At 33.9% G+C, this 20,821-nt stretch overlaps 1 protein-coding gene and 1 long non-coding RNA gene across 2 annotated transcripts; one reads left to right on the forward strand and one right to left on the reverse strand.

Moving 5' to 3' along the window:
* The first annotated feature begins 565 nt into the window (after positions 1 to 565).
* Positions 566 to 17,607, forward strand: LOC117930260 (GRF1-interacting factor 1-like). The gene is made up of 4 exons (XM_034850827.1): positions 566 to 866; positions 8,804 to 8,880; positions 16,268 to 16,352; positions 16,966 to 17,607. Exons 1-4 carry the CDS (start codon positions 786 to 788, stop codon positions 17,392 to 17,394), a joined length of 672 nt encoding a protein of 223 aa, XP_034706718.1. The 5' UTR covers positions 566 to 785; the 3' UTR covers positions 17,395 to 17,607.
* A 1,379-nt stretch (positions 17,608 to 18,986) lies between these two features.
* On the reverse strand, positions 18,987 to 19,956 carry LOC117930262. The gene is made up of 2 exons (XR_004653887.1): positions 19,805 to 19,956; positions 18,987 to 19,562 (listed from the first exon to the last, which is right to left on the reverse strand). It is a non-coding gene; the product is annotated as an uncharacterized LOC117930262 (long non-coding RNA).
* Between the last annotated feature and the right edge of the window lie 865 nt (positions 19,957 to 20,821).

Consider the following 20,821-nt stretch of genomic DNA (forward strand, 5'->3'; position numbering starts at 1 on the left):
CTATATATTTGTATAATAGAAAACAATTGATAGATATGAGTTAATTTTTTTTTTTTTTTTTTTTCTGTTCTTAAGTACAAAAAAACAAAAAACGTTTGATTATCACACGTGTCTTCTCAAATTCTTGTTCTAAAAAACATAAAATTGTTTTAAAAAACAGCTCTCATGCTCTTTCATTTTAACTTTATTTTTTAATTTATTACTTTATTTTTTATCATAGGAAATCTCTACTAACACTTTTGCATTTTTTTTTTGAAAAAACAAAAGCATTAAAAGGCAATATAGATATATAATATAATAATTAATATGTCCGAAACAAAATTGAAAAAAATAATTTCCAAAATTGATGATTTTCAATAGGAAAAAAACGGGGAAATAATAAAAGTGGAGGATTTTGTCCTTGGATGTATTGTTGTGCTGGGTATGACTCAGAGGTTGTGTCTCTATCATCAATCACGTGACCCACTGCATACAGAGAGAAGAAAACCCCAAAAACCCACTGATCAGCTACAGAGAGTGTGGTATTTGGGGAGTGGGTGTGGTGGTGGAAGAGGAGGTGGTGGTGGAGGTGGTGGCAGTGTCATTTGTAAGTGTAAGTAAGTAGGGAAAAAGCGAAGGCATCTCTATCTCTCTTTTAGTCTTTTAGTCCTTTTAGTCTTTGTTCACTTTGCAGTTTGCAGCTGTTGTTTCTCGGCACCTCTGTTCTCTGCTCAACACTTAAGTGTGTGTGTAGAGAAAGCTAGAGTGAGAAAGTGATACATATAGAGGGATATAGAGAGAGAGAAATGCAGCAGCACCTGATGCAGATGCAGCCCATGATGGCAGCCTATTACCCCAGCAACGTCACCACTGATCACATTCAGCAGGTTCCTCTTCTCTTCTCTCTCTTTCTTCTCCTTCTCTCTCTTTTTTTTCTTGCCTTTTTTTGGGGGGAGGGTTCTTTGTTCCTGTTTTTCCCTTTCTTCCTGTTTGGTTGCTGAGAAAAAGGATATGGAGGAAAAGAGAAGAAAATGAAAACCTGGGTTTTGTATTTCTAGTTTGTTTGTTACTTCTTTGTTTTTGTTTTGTTTTGATTTTCCTGATGAGAAGCTAAACCCAACTGGGCTAAGTAGTCGTGTAGCTTCTGTTAGGGTCAGATGAGCGGGGGCAGTTATTTTCTTGGGTATATCCATCCTCAAATGTGAAAAACTTAGAACTTACCTAGTTCTGATTTCTTTTCGTTTCTTGCATTTTCTCAGCAACCAAACGTTGCCTTTGGCTTAACTTCTGGTTCGTTCTTGATTTTTCTCTATTTTTCTGAGTTTTGTCAATTATTGTTTAATGGGTATTTATAGTTTTGGTTCTTCCTCATGGCCCTGGAATGCCCTTTTCCAAGTTTTTGAAGTTTTCATGAGTGCTAATAAATGGGTATTGATGGTTTTGATGTTTGCTCATCATCCTTAGTTGTGATGTTTCGTCACCATCACCAAATGGGTTTCTTTTTCCCTTTTTCCAATTGGTGTTTATTGTTGAAAATTTTTGTTATTTGGTTTAATTTGGCGCTTCTTTCAGATCCTTGTCTCTTTCTTAGATTTTGGTTTGAGGGAGAGATTAGTAGCTCCTTTGGATTTTGCTCCTCTTTTGCCCACTGGTTACTGTATTTTGTTTTGGGTATGCGCTCTTTGTTAATTATTTTTTATTGTTGATGAATGTCATGAGCATTATCTCGATATTTTATGTCATCCCTCCTTTATCTTTTGTAGCTTATTTTAATAGGATGAACTTAATAATGTTATTGTCTCGACCAGCTTTTTTGCTTAGTGTCATTTTGATTCACTTCCTACTCATGTTTTTTGTTTTTAAAATCTGAAAATAGTAGTAACTTTTATATAAGATATACGAATTCTTAAAGGTTTATATTGAAAAAGTAATGGTTTTAAATGCTGTGTAAAAAAGTTGAGGTTACTACCTCAAATTTTAAAAGTGTAACGTAAATCCATACTTTTTGTACAAGAAGTTTTCCTTCCATATAGAATTTGTTAATACTTTTCATTTTTAAAAACAGAAAATAGGAAGTGTGTATATAGATAACTTGTAAGAAGTTCAAGCTTTTGAGTGAGCCAAAGTCTGATTTAGCTTGGTTCCAATCATTTAATCATTTGTTCTTGTTTTGCCTCTGTGCCATTTATCCTGTTTGCTTGATTGGTTTAACTTCACAAGGTTTTATACATATATTTAAGACTTTAATTTAGCTTAGGTCTAGAAGTCAGAGTTTTGAATTGCAACCATGAGCTGCAGGATAGATCCCAAATTACCAAAGGAGACTGCAAAACTGGGATTAAACCGGCAGCATATGCCATCCCACAGGGCCTATTAGGCAAACTCAAAAATCAGGCTTGCAGATTGTGAGCATGGATGAAATCAATCAAGGAAACTACCTATTGATTATCATTTTGTTGCTTCCTGCTGTATTTTCCAGCCAGATTTTGCTATATATTGGGCTGCCTCACCTCATTGTCATGGATTTCTCCAACTTTGCATTAGTTTTGTCAGGACCGTGTGCATGCCAATATGGAAATTTTGGGTACTTTGTTCTTGATAGTGTGGATCTCAGCTGTTATCGTTAGTCATAATTTGATGTCTCATATATGGTGTTATTACTTTTATCATCATAAGATGGTACCTAAAATCTCTTGTAGCATATATGGACAGTGTTAGGTTAACTCTCCTTCTCAACTTTTTCACATCAATGTTTCCACAATGAGAGAAATCTTTTTCTTTATTTCCATTTAAAAACAAAAGTATCACTTTTTCCTACTAACTGAGCTGGGAAGTGCTTTGTTTTAATAAATTAATTTTTTTTAGGCTCTTATTTTTACAATTTTCATAACAAAGCATTTTCCTTCCATTAATGAAAAAGACAAAAAAAGTGTCCTTTCCATGGATATTGTTTCGTTCATTGTCTTATGTAACATTTGAATCTACATGTTGGCACTTGGCAATACCTATCAAAAAAAAAAAAAACACATATTGGCACTTGGCTATGTATTGGCAACTCATTCCAATTATTAGATGAGAATAGATGAAGTTCATTTGTTGATATCCTAAGAATGCTCTTAATTTAAGCAAGTGTCATGGAAGTGGATTCATCTAAATGCAATAAACTGAAATACACAATGAAGTTGATTCAGATCCTGTGCTGCTCAATAGACACAATTTAATTTGTCATGGAATTTCCAGTCCCCATGAATGAATGCGTATACCATCAAACTCAAGCAGCACCTGCAGTTTCATGGCTTAAGCTTGATAGTTTATATAAGATTGTCCCTAGACTCTGGCATGGCTGATGAGGCATGTGTATGATGAGCCAAATAGATTTGAAAGTAAAAGTAGCCTGAGTTACAACTGTAAGCAAAGGTGTTTCTTGGTCTTGTTTGGTGAGATTCTGAGGCTTTTTGGAGGGATCAAATACTGACCTTGTGAACTGATTTGGACCTTCCTCTGGTCGAATGCTATTGTCAATTTTTTAATTTTTTTTCTTCATTACCATATGAAAATTTAGTGAAAACATAAATTAAATCTTCATTGCCTTGTGAATTACCCTTTTAACAACCTAAACTTCTTTCTACTTCCAGTGATGGATGAACACGTTTGCTAATGTGAAAATGGTCTTCTACCTCTTCATCTTTGTTCCTTTCCTAGGCTGGGACAACAATGGTTATTCCTCAGTTCCATGAGTTTGAATTGTGTACCACGAATAGAATAAGTATTCTTACCTGTCAACTGGTCTTCTCAAGACTCATGGTAGCCTTCTCTCCTGCTACCAGTTGGCCTACCAGGAATGTTGGATCATTTCTCAGTTGACAATTTAAGTAAAATAGTTTCATACTTTTTAATTCATAAAGTTAAGGCCAGATAGTCAGGATAAATTTGGTAGTTCTGGTTCTTCTAGTCAAGGATTTAAATGTGTTAAAAAGATTTTGGATTGTCAAATGTATATTAGATGTTGCAAAATCTATGAATAGAAGATTAGGTCATACAATTACCCTTCCCATCTAAGACATACCAATCAGGATGATTTCATGATTTTAGATCATTTGATTCTGTAAAAAAGCTCATCTGCTTTCAACCCTACACCATGCTGTGGGCCACATGCATGGTTAACAGTGCTTAGGACTTATGTTTTAGGTCTAATCTTAGATATGATATACTTTCTAAAAGATAAAACTAGAATTATAATTAATTTGATAAACATCTAGAATCATTAACATTTCTAAAAAGGTTTCATTTGGTATGCTTGTCCATAGTTTTCTGTATGTGACATTTATATCTGCCTCAGTTCAGTGAAGCTTGATGGAATTTTTTATGTTTTGTTATATCTGCAGTGGAAGCCTCACTTATACCCTTGTGTGATCCTAGCAATAGTAATCCACAGTTAGGCGGTTGTAAAATTGTCTTTTCTACTTTCCCTCAAATCACTTCCCTGTGTGTAAGCTCCCAAATCTCATCCAGATCCAAAATATTGTGTCTCAAGGAAAAATTTTGTCAATTTTAAAGCTGCAGTTTATCAAACAGAATCTCAAGATACCAAGGAGATATCATATATGTCTGATCTTCTCCTCTATTTCTCTCCTAGACAGCAATAATTGAAAATTTTGTGAATATATGGATGTGAAGGGCATGTTTCTCGTCCTTATTCAGCTGCTTTCCAACCCTTTTTCAGCGCTCTTTGGTAGCTCTTTCCTCTTGTTGTTTCCTCTATTTGAGGAAATGGATATTATGTAATATTTTAGTGCTAATTCATATGGTACTTTTTATTGATTGATTTCTATATATGCTTGTTGGCATAAATTTTGACTGTTTCCATTTTTTTTTTCAAAGGCAGCATCAATTTTTGACTCTAAATAATGCACTATTATCTCTATTAACACTTCCTGAAATTTTATTAGATATTGTGATACTAATTTTTGTCAACTTTTTCCAATTCAATCACTATCAAGAAATTGTCATTCCTCTCGTGCTATCTCCATGCTTGAGATCCTGATACCTCTTTAAATATGAGATTTAAGTCTTTTCCTTGGTCCTAATTAATAAGCAGGCTATAGCAATTGATTGGGTCTTGTAAAATAAGTTAACGTAAAAGTGCATATCTTAAACTAACAACTGCCTTTTTGTGAAGCCTCAGTCATCGCTATGCATGATTCAATTCACCCTTTGATTCCTTGTACATGCTGAGAATAACTGTAAATGCTACTAAAGTTTAGGTGTGATGAATGACCTAGCATTGAAATAGGCATTTCTCTACTGTTACCTCATGTTTCCTGGAGGCTATCTTTTAGAGAAGTTTGAGCCATAGTAGGTGTTTCCTTTAAAAGACTAATTGAGGCTTATGCTTTGATGCTCACCTCTAGATGAGACACTATTAATTACCCGGAGGCTGTAGCCTCACAACTGGGTAATTGAGGCTTAAGCTTTAACACCCTGTTGAGGCTTAGGCATCAACACCCTGTTGCGACTGATAGCATTGAGGCTATAGCCTTGAGGCTGTTAAGACTTAAGCCTCAAATATTCAATGAATTTTAACAGGTGTTGAGCTTTTGTGGGCCTTTGGTATATCTTTTATAAAAGACTTAATGTCTTAACCTTCTATTTTTAAGTGATTTTAAGCTTTTATTCTATAGCTCTTGGGTCTTGGTTCTAGGATTTGGGTAACTTTTTATGAAATAAGGGCTTAGTTAGCCCACCTTTGAAAAAAAAGGAAAAATTCAGAATAAGAAATAGAGGAGTTGTTAGGTGTTGTAGTGGATCGATTAATATGTAATCTTTGTCTTACTATTGATATAAAACAATAACAGAAATTAAATTAAAAACTATTGAAAATGATAAAAAAAATTTCTTACTATGAATTTTATGGTTTTCTTATTATTCTATTTTATGTGGTTTTATAAGTATTTTTCTGATTTTTTGAGGGCTTTTTTTTTTTTTTTTTTTTTTTTTTGCGTTTTCTTTGTTTAAGTTGAGGCTTATGCCTTGTTCTGTCTCAAGACTTACGCTTTACCTCATTTGGGCAAAATGTGTGGAAGATGTCTTTAGCCTTTTAAAACATTGCTTGGAAGTGGAAGTTGATAAAGGTATCATTCACTAATGATTATAGCATTTTATGAAAATGAGGATACTTCTTTTTTTTGATAAGTAAAAGACATAAAATTGTATTGAAAAGAGCCGCCAAAACAGCGACTCAAAATCAAGATACTAATATGCAAACAGGGAAGAAAATCAGGATACTAATATGCAAACAGGGAAGAAAATATTGCCGAAATTAGGCGATATATCGCCGAAAGGGTGTTGATACGATATTTCATGGAGAAATATCGGCGAAATTTCGGGAGAAATCCCTGAAAATTGGCGATATCTCGCGATAAATCGCCGATTTTCCCCGATATATCACCTAGTCAACGCGGGTCAATGGGTCAAATGCACTACAGTGAAGTCAAAGCTACAGTCCCCCCAAAATGGCCTTTCTCTTGATGAGGGGAGGGGAATCGAACCCCAAACCAAAAGGTTTGGGGTTCACACCAATTACCATCCGGGCAAACTTGCCCTTGTTAAATAATATGGACTAAACCTATATATAATTAAACTCATTATATAAAGAAAATATTAAAAAAATATTTTAAAGAGCAAATTAATTATAATTATTTTATAATTGAATGCAAAATTTTCTTTTAATTGATTACCAAAAATATAAAAATTATATAATTTTCTTGATAGTGTTTTTAATATCATTAATAATTAATTAAATATTAAAAAATTGTACATATATCATAATTTATTTATATTATTTAATACAATTGAATTAAATGGATCATAATTTTAATATTAATATATATTTTAAAATTATACATATTATAATCAAATATCATAATATTAGATGTAATTTAATAATAAATGTACACTTATAAAATTCATATTTTTATCGATGTATACAATATTATTATCAAATATGATAAATCATATTATACATATATCAAATTATTTAATAAAACAACTTAAAAATATCATTATACTTCTAATTACATTTTTATGAAGTTTTTTTTTATATTTTTATAAATTTTGGTCAATTTTAAGCTTATCGATATTTTTTTCCAAAATATCCACCGATATATCTCCGATATATCCGTAAAATCGAAGTATCGATATATTCATCATTGTATGCAAAACAATTTAATTACACTAGTTTGTTTGATGAAACATCCAACTTCTTAGGGGATTAGTATTCCTTTTCTCTTTAAATACATTTAAAATTATTATCGTGTCAAAATGCAAGGTTAAATGCATTATTGTAAAATCCATCAATGTTGTGGTTAAATGCATTTTTGTGAAATTCATAACTATTCAGATAAACATGAGAAAATTGACATGAACGATTTCATTTTTCTTCACTTAGCAAAGTGAGCTATGTAAAAGAACCAATATTTCTGTTCCAAAGGGATAGACTACTCTGGTACATGTCTTTCTGAATGAAGTTCTGTTGAAAACTCATCTTATTAGAGTGATACGTTGTAACACAATCCAGCCACTTGCATGTGTTGCTGTAGTTTGTGAGGAATTATTGAGTTCATCCAGTTATGAAATCAATTCTGATGCTTTGATCCTTTACTGCTTGTTTGATATTGTTGGTGGAGTTCCATCAGGGTTTTCTTAGGGTCCTTTTGAAGTGCCTTGGCCTGGGCTTTGTCATGTGTAAATTGTTTCATTGTGGTTTACCACTTCATATCTTTGTAACTTGGTTGCATAATTGAAGTTAATAACTAGAATCTATCCCTCTATCCATATTCTGCAAAATTAAACTAATTAGCTGCATAACAAAATAAGGAACTTCATTTTTTAACAGTTCTGGGAATAAAATTAACCAACTAGGGACATCTACTCAATGAATGATTCTGGCTAATATGTTAGAAATGCTGCTGTGTGGTTTGGGCAGTCCCTTGCTTCAAGATCTTAAGGTGGCTGATAAGACTGCTACCTCACTAATGCTTTTCCTAATCCACCATTTTATCTATTGAAAAATATGATTGAGATAATTTTCTTTTACAGGTATGGCAGGACAATAGCAATTAGATTACTTACAAAATGGAATAGCTAGTGGCAGATGTGCTTCTTCTCTTTGTTGAAAAACAATTGTTGGAAACACCTTGTGTCCTCTTTCTTAGGAAAAAGTTCCTCCAAGTTGATGGACAATTGGCCTTCTTTTGTAAATTTTATGTTATTTTTCAGGCAAAACGCTCTGAAAATTTCCCATCAAATTTTCCATAGCAGCTGAGCATAAGCAATAAAACATGTTATAGAATTTACATTTTTTGTAATTTCATATACCTGCTGTTATATTGAGTTGAACACTATGATTTGCCTGAGTAGAATAATGACCTGAGTGTTTAAACTATTGAAGTTAAGGCATGGACTAAGGTAAATCATTCAATTTTACTAAGGGATTTGTGAGTTTACATGTTTTGCACTATTAATTTAAGATTTCCAGTTTTAATATTTTGTTAACATGGAGAAGAAAAAAATATTAGCTCTATTGCTGCATTTGTATGATTGATGTTTTGGGGGATTTTTCAGTTAGTTCTAATAGTCACATCTTTCCTCTAAAGATAAATATCTGTCTAAATCTTTTCTGCCACATAACACCCATTTAATCCATTATTAACTCTACCATTGTATATGTCTTCTAGCCTCATTTTAATTTTTTTTTAATATTGGCTTGCAATTTTATTTTATTTATTTATTTATTTATTTATTATTTATTTATTTTTGGGTGTAGTATCTTGATGAAAACAAGTCATTGATTCTGAAGATTGTTGAGAGCCAGAATTCAGGAAAATTGACTGAATGTGCAGAGTAAGTATGCCTTCTTGGTTTTCATTTCCTTGTATGTTATAGTTTACTTACCTCAAAAAAGATTGTAGGTTTGCATAAATAATCAATCTTTTTCTCTTGGCTTGCAATTTTTCAGTGGCACAATGTCAAGTAGGCTCCAATGTTGTATTACCCTGTCTTTTGATTTGAATCTTCCTTGCGAATTCTCTGGTCAAAGGCATGACTATTGGTGAAGTAGCAGACTTGACATAGCCTGAAAAAATAACAAAGAAACAAACTTGTAACCACATTATTTATGCTTTCAAAGAGAGGGAAGTTGTCCTCTTAATCTTTCTCCTAAGATATAAAGTATGACCCTATACCTACACTACAATCCTTGTTGATTTGAGATTTGGATCCCTATGGCTCCCATTGATCCAGGATTTCCATATTCTCCTAAAAAATCCCTCCCACTCACCATGTTTATAAAAGAAAAAAAAATATAATTAAAAAATAAAGGACCAATAACACATAGCTGTCCAGCATCAGGCACAAAGCATTTTGACATGATAACATCCACAAGTAATTATAAAGTCTCCAACAACTCAAGTCCCCATTGTAATCAAGAAGAAAATATCCCAAATACAACTACTTTAAACCATAGAATCCAGGTACAAGAACACAGTTAAATATCCTGAGATTCTATTCCATCAGTTCTTGCTTGAGCTATCTATGCTTGAAAGGTGTTCAACAAAGGATTAAACTGGAAAGGCTCATAAGAGAGTAGTAATATAGTGCATAAATAAATAGAATCAAGTGTTTAAATTAAAATTTGAATGTCAGGAAATATCCTTCTTGAGATCATAACATATCAAAATGTTCAAAACATGCAATGTATTTCATGTAAGAAATTCTTGATTTTAGAAAAATAAGAATCATATACATATTAAATTTGAAAATATGCAAATTATTGCTCTGATTTATGATGATGCCAAAGTTAAGGTGTAAGCTAGCTTTATCATATTGCAGCTGGAGCCAACAATACTAGTACTAGTAGCCTTCATCTTAACTTTGTTGAGGCTGGGATCTAATTCATCGTATCTCCCATTAAAGGGACATGGAGGTGAACATTTTAACTCTTGTCAACCAAGGCCCTAACTAACTGGAGTTTAGAAAGCAGTTTTTAGATAGAACATGCTTGGTTTTAAACATTTCATTTGATAATTTCATTTCTTTTCAAAGTGTCTACTACAAAAATATTACGAATCATGTAACTCACTTGATCCAAGTAAAATGAATGAGGATTCATATCAAATTACTTTGGCTCTTTAAGGCCTTCATTCAAAGGAGGTTTTTAGGTGCAGCTTCAATGCCACTTTCCTGGCTCTCATTCCTAAGAAGGGAGGGGTGGATGAAATTAAGGATTTTAAGATAAAATCTGGTGGGTATATCTATAAGCTTGTTACTAAGGTGCTGGAAAATAGGATAAAGAGGATGCTTAGGAAGGTGGTGCCAATTTTTCAAAATGTCTTTGTGGGAGGTAGACAGATCCTTAATGCAGCTTTGATTGCTAATGTGATGGTTGATTCAAGGAAGAGAAGCTCTAGGGTTGGGTTAGTTTGCAAATTGGATATAGAAGAGGCTTACGAACATGTGGATTGGAATTTTCTCCTTTTGTTGATGGAAAAAATGGGTTTTGGTGTTAAATGGAGAAATTGGAGTCAGTTTTGTGTCTCTTTTGTAAAGATGGCTGTTTTAGTTAATGGTTCCCTTAGAGTTCTTCCAGACTGAAGGAGGCTTGCGCCAGGGTGATCCTCTCTCATCTTATCTTTTCATGTTAGTTATGGAAGCTTTGAGTTGTCTAATCTCGAGGATTGAGTAGTGAGGGTTTATACATGGCTTCAAGGCTGTGGATAGTTGGGAAGAAGGTTTCCAAGTCTCCTACCTCCTATTTGGGGATGATATTCTTCTTTTTGTGAGCCCAGTTTGAATCAACTAAGATAATGAAGATGGATTATTATTGGCTTTGAGGTCATGTCAAGTTTGAAAAGTAACCTTCAAAAGAATGTGCTCATTCTAGTGGGGGATATGGAGGAAGTGGATAGTTTGGCTTCTTTGCTTAGGTGCAAGGTTGGGCGGTTTCTCACTTCTTATCCCCATGAGCCCTTGGGAGTGCCTCACAAGTTGTGGGATGTTGTTGAGGAAAGATTTAGTAGAAGATTGGCCTCTTGGAAGAAACAGTATTTGTCTAAGGGTGATAGCTCAACACTAATTAAGAGTACCCTCTTGAGCTAACCGATCTACTTTATGTCATTTGCTATTTCTAAGAAGGAGAAACATATTAGGAAAGATTCAAAGAGATTTTTTATGTGGAAATCCTTGGAAAGGCAACAAGATGCACTTAGTGAGTTGGTTTAAAGTTTGCAAGGAGAAAAAGTTTGGAGGTCCGGGTATTAGAAGATTGGAGATTCTTGATTGAGTCTTACTTGGAAAATGGTTACAGTGGTTTGCTCAAACTGGTTATGGAGGTTTTCTCTTGAGCGGGGGAGCTTATGGATGAAGATCATTAAAGGGAAATTTAGGGAAATGGAAGGTGAGTGGATCTCTTGTGAGGTGAGGGAGTATTTTGTTATGAGTATATTGAAAGACATTAAAAAAGGTTGGAAGGATTTTAGCCACATAATAGTCATTTCGGTTAAAAATGGTGGAAGAACAAAATTTTAGAGGGACAACTGGGTGGGGGAGATCAATCTGAAAGAAGCTTTTCCTCTACTGTTTAGCTTAGCTTGTCATAAGAATGCCACAATTGCAAACATATGGGAAGGAGGCAAAGGTTAGTGGTTGTTGCAGTTTAGAAGATCTTTCCATGATTAGGAAATGGAGGGGGTCTCCCAATTTATGAAGCTTATTTATATAACAAAAGTCCAAGATGTAGGAGAAGATATCTTGATTTGGAAAGAGGTTAGGAAGGGCTTTTTTACTGTAAAGTGGTACTACAATTCTTTGTGTGTTGAATCTAGAGTGGAGTTCCTTGTTAAGGAAATATGGGGTTCTCATGCTCCTTGGAGATCCTGTTTTTGCACTTGGGAAGCTGTTTAGGGAAAGATTTTAGCTATTGACATGTTAATGAAGATGGGGGATCGATGGCTAAAAGATGTGATCTTTGCAAAGAGAGAGCAAAGTTTGCTAATCATCATATCTTGATTCATTGTGAGAGGACAAAGAGGTTATGGATGTTATATATATATATATGTATATGATTTCAATTTTGGTTTGAAATGGGTATTTCTAGCGCTTTTGAGGAATTTGCTTCTTGAGTTGAAATTTATGGGATTGGATAAGAAGAGATGCCACGTTTGATAGATGGCTACCCTATATTTATTTTATTACATTTGGAGAGAGCATAATTGAGGAATCTTTAATGGTGGGGCTCTTAGATTACAGGTTGAAGGAGAACCTCATTAGAGCTTGAGGTGGTCATAATGAAATATTCCCCATTTTGGTACCATGATCATCATTATCAGATATTGACATGAGCCACTCGTCTAGAAAGATACCCCTGATAGCCGTGTTATCACCTACATGAACCATTCGTTTAGATTGATACACATGGATGCCTTGTTTGCGATAACATGACCATGCAAGCCCAAAGAGCATCTTTTCTATTATGGGTAGTTGTCAATCAATCCAATGAGAAGACGACACGTGGAAAATTTATGAAATATAAATGTTTGGGAATATTCTAGAAGGGGATTAATTGGAAATTCAGTGTACTTACAAAGCCCTCTTAGAATGAACAAATGTTTCACTAGATTTGGAAGTTTTGTCAATGCTTGGCTTTTTAGATAGTCTTGGCTATGGGTAGCTGTGATTTTTTTATTTTTTTTTTGGCTATTTTTGGTTGTTACCTGTTGGTTCTTTGTTTGATTTTTTTATGTATACTTTCTATATACATGGGGTATGCCTTCTTTTTTTTGGTGCTCTTTTAATAGATTTACTCTGTTTGCTTATAAAAAACAAAATATCGAATTGCTTTCAAAATTAGAGGAAAAAGATGATGCATTATTCTCCTCTTGAATATAAACAAATAAAGGCTAAAAAATAAGGAAAATTAAAAAAGGATTCAAATCCACCAATGGAAAGATCAAACAAATCAGATAAACTTTAATTGTCCTTGGATTAATGTAAATTTTATTTCTTGTCACTTAATATGTTCATCTAAGGTCTAAAGTCTTTAGTAGTGGTCATTGAAATCTAAATCCAATGTTTTGGAGTTAAGAGAACAAAGTGGAACAAAAAATTTCTCTTTCTGATCGATTGAGTGGGACGATCAAGCTTTTTGTTGGCGAATGGATCCACATGTAGGCTCGGGGATCAAGTTAGGCCTTTTCAACCTAATTGATTCATTCAAACTCTTTCCCATCTTTGTTTTCCATCGCTGCCTCTAAAGATGCTTGGGTTTGGGATGTGTGGGAGGACTCAAATGGGGTAGGGCCTTGAGACCCTTGCTTCCTAAGGCAATTTCATGATTGGGAGTTGAAAAGGTCAAGACTCTCCTCAAAAGGCTTCAAGAGGGATCAATTATGAGAATTGGTGGGGATATGTTGTGGTTTGGAAGGGTTCCAAAAAAGGGAAGTTTTCTTATTTTGCTTATTTTGGTGTATTTGGGGAGAGTGCAACCAAAGGATCTTCAAAGACGAAGAATTGTCAGACCAAAGGCTGAGGGTTCTCTTTTTTAGATCCCTTGTGGAGTGGTCCAAACAGTTGTTGAATTTGGAGATCCCCTCTCATCTGATTTTTCTGTTGTCTCTTTATTGTGACTAGTTTTGCATTTTCTAGGTTTCTTCTTTCTTTTTTGGTGCTTGGGTTGTTTTTTTTGTGTATACTACTTGTATACGTTGGGTGCACCCCCTTTTTTTGGCACTTCTTAATACAAGCTTTTGTCTATCAAAAAAAAAAAAGGGAAGTTTTTAGTCAAAGCTTTCCAAAATTGGAAGACATGTTTGGCAATTGCTCTTCGTGTGTTCTGAAATTGGTGTTTTTAGAGAACAACTTGAAGTTGTTTTCCCATGTTTTCTACACTATTTACGGAGAAAAAAATATGGAGAACAATGAAGCCATTAGTGTGATGTGAAGATTTGAAAATTGAAAAGATGAGACTTGTTTTTTAAAAAATAGGGAGAAAGGGGGGGATTTTTGGCTGTGTTTCTTTGAGTGAGACGAAGAAGAAGGGATAGTCTTTGATGGCTCTGATTACTTTTTCAATGGGGTTAAGAGCTATAGGCGGTGGTAGATCTAAGGAGTGGGATGATGGATGTGGGAGGACTCCTAGGTTTTCTCGCTCGGATGGGTCTCTTTTATGGTTTATCAAATGAAAGGAGAACTTGTGCGAAGTGAATGAGCCACATGGACAATAGGATTGGGTGCCTAATGGTGTAAATTTTTTTGAGATGAACAAAAATATGAATTGAAGATAAAGGTAGAAATGACATAAGATAAAAATAAAATTTATTTTCCTTTTGCAAAGTAGTGTTAGTGGGTTTCCATATTAAAAAGAAAAAAAGAAAAAATGTCTTCACTTTCTCATTTGGCTCATTCTCTAGAGAAATTAAGGGTTTGTTTGGTAACTATTTTCGAAAACAGTTTTTTGTTACGAAAAAATAGGAAAACACGTTTGACAATAAAAAAACAAAAAACAGTTTTTTGTTCTTAAAAACAAAAAATAGAGTGTTTTAGATGATATATTTTAGTTGTTTTCTCTTGTTTTGTGAGGGCCGTTTTAAAAATAATAATTATACAAATATGAAGAATGATTAAAAATTAAGTACTACGTTTAAAAGTTATTTTTAAAACATATTTAAAAACATAGAAAACAAGTTAAAAATATTTTATGTTCCCAAACAAACATTTGTTCTCCAAAAAATCATATTTGTTTTTGAAAACAATTATCAAAGAGGGCCTAAGCCGGTTTCCTCAATTGATCTGCCTTGTGCATTTCACATGTCCTTGCCTGTAAAGCTTCTCGCCTGTGCAAAAGAAGGGAATAAACTTAAGCTAGATATATGAAGCATTGATTTCTTTTGTTATAATCACAGCTGTTAACTTATCTTAATTATAACCTGAAATTCCTCTCTTGTGTGTATTTTGTGGATTAGATCTGTCTACTCTTTGGGTCTTTTTGTCTCACACAAGTAGTAATTGAGAGCAACTGTGCCTTTTCAGTCCTCATGTCCAATTTTATATTTCACATAATTTGTAAGATTTTTGTTACTCGAGTTCTCTTAGTAAAGCTTCTCATTCTCTCAGGTCCCATGAATGATCTATACTCTATGGATGATGATGCTTGTGTGCATTGTGGGTTCGTGATGTTATCTAAAGAGTTTTGTTGTAAATTTTGTTGTTCTTTATAGGCTGTGAAGAAAACAGGACAAAGAAAGAAGCTTTGGAGTTTTTTATATTGTGCTCTTAGCTTTCCAAACAGGGAATTCATGAACTTTCTTTAATAAAAACTCACTTCTAATTTTAGGGGAGAAAAATACACAGAATGATACTGGCAAGCATCAGCTCAATGTTGTTTGTCATCATTGAACAATCTAGATGCAAAAGAGGAAATTCAGTTCTTAAAAAAAATTTCATTATTGAAGACAGATTAAATAATAATCTTCACCTATATTAGGCTCCTTATCTCCTTAATAAACTAGGATGTAGTATAGAGCAATCTTCAAATACTGAGATCTATTCAACTTTCCCCTTTTCCTTACCAAATAGTTAAGCACTCAAATTAATTACCCGAAGAAAGTCTGAAATTGAAATTAAAAAAAAAAAAAAACACTGAAAACAAATTAAATTAATAAGTGAAAAAAAAAAGTTTCAGGGTTGGTGATATATAATTATATCGTGTCGCTAATTGTTTCATCATTTGGATCATAGAACCTAATAATTTTGATCAAATGACACTCATAATACTCTTTTGAGAGATTGTTTTTTATCTGTTGATGCCTGCTTCCTCAAACATGAGTTCTAATTGGTGTTGTACAGGTGCATCTAAGACTAGTTCCCAATCTGTCCGCATTTTGGATTAATTCATGTGGTGCAAATTTTCTTATGCCTTACTGCATTTGTGTTTCCTTTAAATCTGATGGTGGTCTTATTTTTAACTTCTAGGCAACACACGATGTATGATCTATCAATTTGCACATTGGCTAAAGAATGAAACAAAATAGTAGCTTTATGAATATAATTGAAATAGTGGAAATTCTATATGTAAAACTTTCGAGATTTATGATTTCCAGAACTGCATTAAAAATAGACTGCTTGTACTATTGCTTAGAGGCCCACCTGCCTAACTTTCCTGCAGATTGGGACAGAATTTAAAATGCATAGGTTGAACCTATTAGAAGAGTTGCTGAACCTTCTTACCTTTTTTCAGGAACCAGGCAAGACTACAGAGAAACCTCATGTACCTGGCTGCAATTGCTGATTCTCAACCCCAACCACCCACCATGCATGCTCAGGTACGTATTTCATTTCCGGAATGTAAACTTGTATATTTAATGAAGGCTGTTTGCCGCATGGTTAGTGAAAGGATGCTCAACCATATCAACTCAAATTTTATTTACAATTTTTTCATGTTCAAAACTGCCCTGGATGGATTTTCTAGTTTCCTCTGCACTTATGGACTGGATCATGGAGATTACACTGCTGGAAATTGTTTTTCAAACCATTCTGATAAACTTTTGTTCTCCTCTTTGCTAACATGTGAATCTGTTTCAGTGCAATTTTGAGTGAATGTTGGTAATCAAATTTTATTTCTTTTTATAATTTAATCATTTAAAAGCTTTTCATGATGATTCGCATGGATTTTATCTTTACTCCCAAATTGCTCATAATTCCATATTGTTCTGAGTAGTTCTGAAGAACAACTCATGCTTCCTTCTTTTAATATCAACTGCTTGTCCACTGTCGTACATTTCACTCTTCCAAAGTTATTCCTGAAATATGTGGTGGTTTTGTTCTGTCTTATTAATGACTTGGTTCTTATTTTGTCACCTGACTGGTTCCTAAATCATTGATGCTACTGTGCTCAAAACTATGAAATCCCTAAAACAATCCATTACTACCCTGCAGTTCCCTTCTAGTGGCATTGTTCAGCCAGGAGCTCACTACATGCAGCACCAACAAGCTCAACAAATGACACCACAGTCGCTCCTGGCTGCACGCTCCTCCATGCTGTACACCCAACAACCATTTTCGGCCCTGCAACAACAACAAGCCATCCATAGCCAGCTTGGCATGGGCTCTGGTGGAAGTGCAGGACTTCACATGCTGCAAAGCGAGGGGAGTAATCCAGGAGGCAATGGAACACTGGGGACTGGTGGGTTTCCTGATTTCAGCCGTGGAACTTCTGGAGAAGGCCTGCAGGCTGCAGGCAGGGGAATGGCTGGTGGGAGCAAGCAAGATATGGGAAATGCAGAAGGGCGAGGAGGGAACTCAGGAGGTCAGGGTGGGGATGGAGGTGAGACTCTTTACTTGAAAGCTGCTGAAGATGGGAATTGAGAGATAAGAAATGAAGCTAGTTGTCTGTTAACATCTGAACCTAGAAGAGTTTAGTAGGAAAAGACCAACTGATAAAAATGATGCTTGAACAACTTATGTGATGCAAAACAAGGTGGACACTTACCCTTTAGACCTTGGGTTTGATGTTTTTTTAAGTCGTGAGACAAATGCATCTTGTGGTAGTGCATCATGTAAATTGTAGGTTATATCCTTGATGTGCCTTGATTTTTGTTCAGCTGATTCCTTATGTGCCAAAGTTATCAAAAAATGCCAAGGAAAGGCGATCAATCGACCGATTGGCCGGTCGCCTGGTCGTCTGGCCTAGGTATATATATATAGTAACTACAAGAGATGGGTGATGCTATATTTTCTGACCAAATAAAACTAATTGTTTTCATAGTATAAATTACATTGCAGGTTGGGTAACTTGTTTAGATGTTTGAGTAGGGCTTTTGTTAGGGGAGGGGTTTTCTCCGATTCAATCAAACCCTAACAGGTTAGTGAAAATTATTCTTCTTAATTGTGATGAAACTCCACGTTTAGATGAATTTTTAATCTCTGTCCCTAATGATTAGATCATATATCATCTCCTTTGTTAGTCCATGTTATAACTTATGAACCATGGATGCCAATCTTAACAACTCTTCATAAGACAACTTGGATTTAAGCATGGCCTCAAAAAGAATGATCCTACCCTTTTTATCAACTCAAATCAAGTTTAAATTTGATCTTCCAATCCAATATTTAGGCATAAATCCCCTTTACTATTACTTTATACGGATTATGCCTAAAGAAATTATTGTTCAATATGAAATTTTTGTTAGACTCGTATCCATAAGTTGCGTGCTCTATAATGACAGTATTAACTTACAGAAAAGTTATCAATAATATATGAGTTGGGTAGAGCCTCGTAACCTGTGCATGTAAGCTCATGGGTTGAGAAAGGTTGGCTTAGAGAGCATCTCAATAGGAATGGCAACGGATGGGTCGTTCTGTTTATTCAAAATAATTCTCATCCCTATCACATTTAAAAAATTAAATGAAAAGCGAGGTGGGTATAATAAATTTCTCATACCTGTCCCGTTTAATTTTTTTTAAATTTTTTTAAATTACTTTTAAAATTTTTAATTACATTAAAATAGATATATTTTATAAATAATTAAATTATTATATTTTTTATAATTTATTTTATTAAAAATATTTTATTATTATCTATATATTAAAAATAGTAAAATAAAATTAAATTAAATTAATTTTAAAATTTAAATTAAATTAAATTTTATATATAATCGGATCGGGGTGGGGCGAGACAATACCCAAATCTGTCCCGGGTTTTAAAAAAAAAAAATCTTAAACCCGTTTATTAAAATTGAACCCTTTCCTATTAGGGGTAGATCGGGTATCTGAAAAAACCTGTCTTATTGCCATCCCTACCTCTAAGCATCGCACATACGCAAAAAGTTGAGGCCTAGAGGCCTTGTGTGTATGACGATAGCTTTACAAATGATGAGATTTGTTCTCACCTCCGTCATCCTTGTGTTTGGAACTATTTTTAATTTGCATAATATTTAAATACTATTTTTGTCCCCATATGGTATAAATCATTGATGTCTAAATAAATAAATAAAAAACAACAACAACGCTTGCCGTATCAAATCCCTTGATTACAAGATTGGGGAGAAAAGCAAACAGTAGGAGCTAAAGCAGATAAGTTGAAGCAAAGCAACATCAGAAATGCAAATAAAAGATCAGAATCAGATCATGCAAAAACACAAGGAAATTGAAATCCGGGGAAGCCATCCGAAGCTTCTCTCCAAATGAAACCTTGATCCAAGATGGGGGTGGGGCTGATGGGATTGATGGCTGAAGTTGAATGAGCTGCATCATCAACAATATTAACAACACTCCATGCATCCATGCTTTCAGGGTTGGAGTTACACCCAGTGAGCTCCTGAACGATTGCTCGAAACTCGGAAGCGCTGCTAGCTTTCACCTTCATTGGGCTCGAAATGTATGTTACCTTGATGCCCTTTTTCTTACCCCTGCTGCCTCTGTGGCTCCTGGGCTGGTTCTGAGGGTTTCCCATTTCCATAGATGTGGCTCTAGTGGCTCTGCTTTGGCATACAAGGAGTCTCTGCTCTGGAATTTATATACTTAACAGTGGTGGCCTTCCAAGAAACAATGCAAGGGAAGAAAAAGACAAACATGGAGAAAATTAGAAAGGAAGATGAGATGAAGCGACTGCATCCTAGGAACTTTGGACTAAATTTCTATAATGTCTGCGTGACCCCACCTATATATATATATATATATATATATATATATATATATATATATATATGTATATGCATGTGGTCCAGGTTGAAAGCTTCATTTAATCATAATATTGAAAATCAAAGTGATTTCTTACCGTTCACTTCAAAATCTGTAGTAAACAATCGTCTCTAGTTGTAGCAGCCCATCCCCACCTCTTATCTTTGCCGCTGACGAGGATGATAATGGCCAAAACCATTTCACTCCATTCTGCTTTAGACAAAGTCTCTGGAAGTAACCAGGAAATTTGAAATAGAATATAATTTTTATCCTACAAAATATCAAATCATGTACAACTTTTGAATTCTATATCACCAAAGTTTTCCATCGATCCTTATTTTCTTATTTTATTTTTACTATAAATGCGACTCGGTCAGATTGATTGATTGATTGGATTGATGACTAACTTGAACCTAATCAATATGAGTTTAACCAAATCTAAACTCCAACTCATAAACTCAACCTAAGTTTAACTCGACCTCACTTATCTAAATTTAGATTGAGTTCGGATTGGTTAGGTTACGCTTAGATTGGTTAAGTTGATCCAGTCATATCATTCAAAATCCATTTGTAATATGTTTTAAAAAACTTTTTTTTGTATATATTTATATAAAAATTTAAATAATAAATAAAACAAAATGTTAAAGATAACAAAAAAAATTATATATTTTTCTAGAAGAATTTAAAATATATGATATAATATAATTTCATATTTAAAAAAAAATTAAACAAAAAATGAGTATTATTATATAAGATGATATACCTTATAAAAACATTAAATCGAGTTTGAGTTAGACTTAAGTTATTCAGATCTTGGTTTGTACTTAAGTTAAATTCAACTTGGTTTAGAAAAATCTAATTCAAACCTAACTTTATTTTTTAAAATGATTATTTGCCTAAACGTTAAATTAGGTTGGACCAGCGTGCCTAAATTACACATCTAATTTTTAATATGTTCTTCACGCGTCACATGTTGATGTGACATGGAATAGAAGCATTCAATATGATACCCAAAATAAAATTAACTTGTGACATTTATCTTGTAATTAATTCCAATAATATGGACGTAGTGGAAATGAAGAAAATTCAAATTAGAGAGGGTATGGACTCCAAG

The sequence above is a fragment of the Vitis riparia genome, chromosome 14 (genome assembly GCF_004353265.1).
Source record: "Vitis riparia cultivar Riparia Gloire de Montpellier isolate 1030 chromosome 14, EGFV_Vit.rip_1.0, whole genome shotgun sequence".
NCBI lineage: Eukaryota > Viridiplantae > Streptophyta > Magnoliopsida > Vitales > Vitaceae > Vitis > Vitis riparia.

What these genes read in the sequence shown, in the direction of transcription:
- LOC117930260 (XM_034850827.1), top strand. Translation starts at nt 786, where the DNA reads ATGCAGCAGCACCTGATGCAGATGCAGCCCATGATGGCAGCCTATTAC. An exon ending in CCACTGATCACATTCAGCAG is followed by an intron (nt 867 to 8,803) that starts GTTCCTCTTCTC and finishes TTTTGGGTGTAG; the next exon opens with TATCTTGATGAAAACAAGTC. An exon ending in AAATTGACTGAATGTGCAGA is followed by an intron (nt 8,881 to 16,267) that starts GTAAGTATGCCT and finishes ACCTTTTTTCAG; the next exon opens with GAACCAGGCAAGACTACAGA.